The sequence below is a fragment of the Mus pahari genome, chromosome 12 (genome assembly GCF_900095145.1).
Source record: "Mus pahari chromosome 12, PAHARI_EIJ_v1.1, whole genome shotgun sequence".
Classification (NCBI taxonomy): Eukaryota; Metazoa; Chordata; class Mammalia; order Rodentia; family Muridae; genus Mus; species Mus pahari.
Window position 1 is genome coordinate 87,183,194 of NC_034601.1, and position 2,129 is coordinate 87,185,322.

The 2,129-nt window shown below is 47.3% G+C and overlaps 1 protein-coding gene across 1 annotated transcript in view; it reads right to left on the reverse strand.

Annotated features, from left to right (window-relative positions):
• Nucleotides 1-2,129, reverse strand: part of Lca5l (lebercilin LCA5 like) — a 35,809-nt gene that overhangs the window by 15,812 nt on the left and 17,868 nt on the right. The window contains exon 4 of the mRNA XM_021209186.2: nt 1,114-1,251. Coding sequence (XP_021064845.1) covers nt 1,114-1,251 — 138 coding nt within the window. The remainder of the gene's footprint in view (nt 1-1,113; nt 1,252-2,129) is intronic.

Consider the following 2,129-nt stretch of genomic DNA (forward strand, 5'->3'; position numbering starts at 1 on the left):
CCAGTACCAAAGGTCCAAGCGAGTCATGCCATTATAAATTTCCCCTCTCCTGTACTGACCATTATGGGGTTAGGGTTAGGGTTAGCAGCATTTTCCTGTGAAAACAGCCATTCTAACTGGGGTGTATGGAACCTCGTGGTAGTTTGGATATAACTCTTTCACCTTCTTCTTTCTGTCTCCGTCTCCGTCTCCGTCTCTGTCTCCGTCTCTGTCTCCCCCCCTCCTCCTTCCCCCTCTCCCCTCTCCCCTCTCCCTCTCCCTCTCCCAGTTTTACAAGACAGAGTCTCTGTAGACCAGGTTGGCTTCTAACACAGAAATCTAAATCTGTCTGCCTCTGCCTCCTGAGTGCTGGCATAAAAGGCATATGCCATCACCACATGGCCTATTTTTGTATTTGTGTGTGTGTGTTGTATGTGTGTATGTGATGTATGTTTGTATGTATGCATGCATGCCATTGTATGCATGTGAAGGTCCGAGGACCACTTGGGGAGTTGGTTTTCTCCTTTGACCATGGGGTTATAACTTGAGGTGTGAGGCTTGGCAGCAAGCCTCTTTACTATGCTAGCCCTATTATTTTCTGAGATAGTCCCTCATAGCCTAGGCTAGTCTCAAAATTGCTCTATAGGCCTCAAAATTGTCCAAGGATGACTTTCAACTACTGATCCCCCTGTCTCCACCACACATGGATGATGTGCAAGTCAAACTGTTTGTTTGCGTCTGTTAGGTTTGACTCTTCAGCCTCATGCACACCGTGCAGATGCAACAGGTCTGGACTACATCTCAAGTCACAAGGAAGACCTGAAATGAATTATGGGCACTGAAGTGTATTCTGACTGTTACTATGCTGGACTTCTCAGTTTAAAACATACTCTGAGTTGCATTACAATGTTGTCAGGATTGCTGATGTTTACTGTTGTGAAATAATAATGAAAACAAGCAGTCTTATGAAGACAGTGACACTGTTTTTCTAATCACAATGCACAGTGGCCGGGCTGTTCAGTCTCTGCTAACTATATAGATCCTGCATCTGCTCATAATTGTCTGAAGAAACCACCTGGAGACATCATCTGTGTAATTAACTTGGTGTTTGAGACAGATTGTCTTGGGGGATACCTTAAGCTTCTGCTGCAGCTGTCTCACTTCTGCCTGCAGAGTCTTTGTCGCTGTTTGAGCTGCTAGCGTCTTCCGGTTTTCTTTGGCCAGCTGTCGACTGTAGGACCGATTGTTCAGCCGCAGCTGTTTTTCCAAGTTCTGAAAACAGTATATATTTCAACTATTCTGTAGTTAGTGTGTCGTCATGAAACTTGGCTGTGATGAAACAAGCTACATTTATGATAAAAGGAAACATTGGCCCAAAAGTCCCAGATTTCAAGTCTAGAGAATAAAAATCTTTCCAGCCCAGTGCCACAATGTTTTTTACAAACCCTGGACACTGATAACAGATATTCAAATGCATCCTGAAAAACCAGCAAGTACAACCAGGGCTTACATAACAGTGGGACCCAAATACGCTGCTCTGCTGTCTTTGCAGATGGTAAATCTTCTGGCTCCTTCCCCTAGAGGAAGGGCCCAGCCTCGGGACAGACCATGAGGACAGGGGTCCCTAGAGAGCAGACAGGAAGGTTGTAATGGGCTTCATACTGCCCTCCACAGTGGTGGACCATAAGATGGGAGAACAGACATGCTGGGTGGGCCTACCAGACACACCAGTACCCAGTGCTGACTTAGGTGTAGCAGCGTGACAGGGGCTACCGGTACTGTTGGTGCCTATCACCTACTCTATGGAAGACAATTTTCTGGGTAGTAAAGGATTTCCCCTGCAGAATTGTGTTAGTTTACAGGCCATTCCACTAGGCTGCTCCCAGGGACCTAGCAGGGGCTTATGTCATTGTCTGCTATCAGGTGCTTCAGGTGTGGCTGCGTGTAAAAGGCCTGCCCCACCACTCCAGCTCTCTCTCTGTTCCCAAGTGTTCCTGCCAGTCTCTCTCCTTCTTTCTGTCCTTTTCTGCCCCTCTTCTCTGCCCTCACGGCTCCGCTCTTGTCTGTCTGCCTGTCTACATGTCCACTACCCTCATGGCTCTGCTCTTGTCTGTCTGCCTGTCTACATGTCCACTACCCTCATGGCTCTG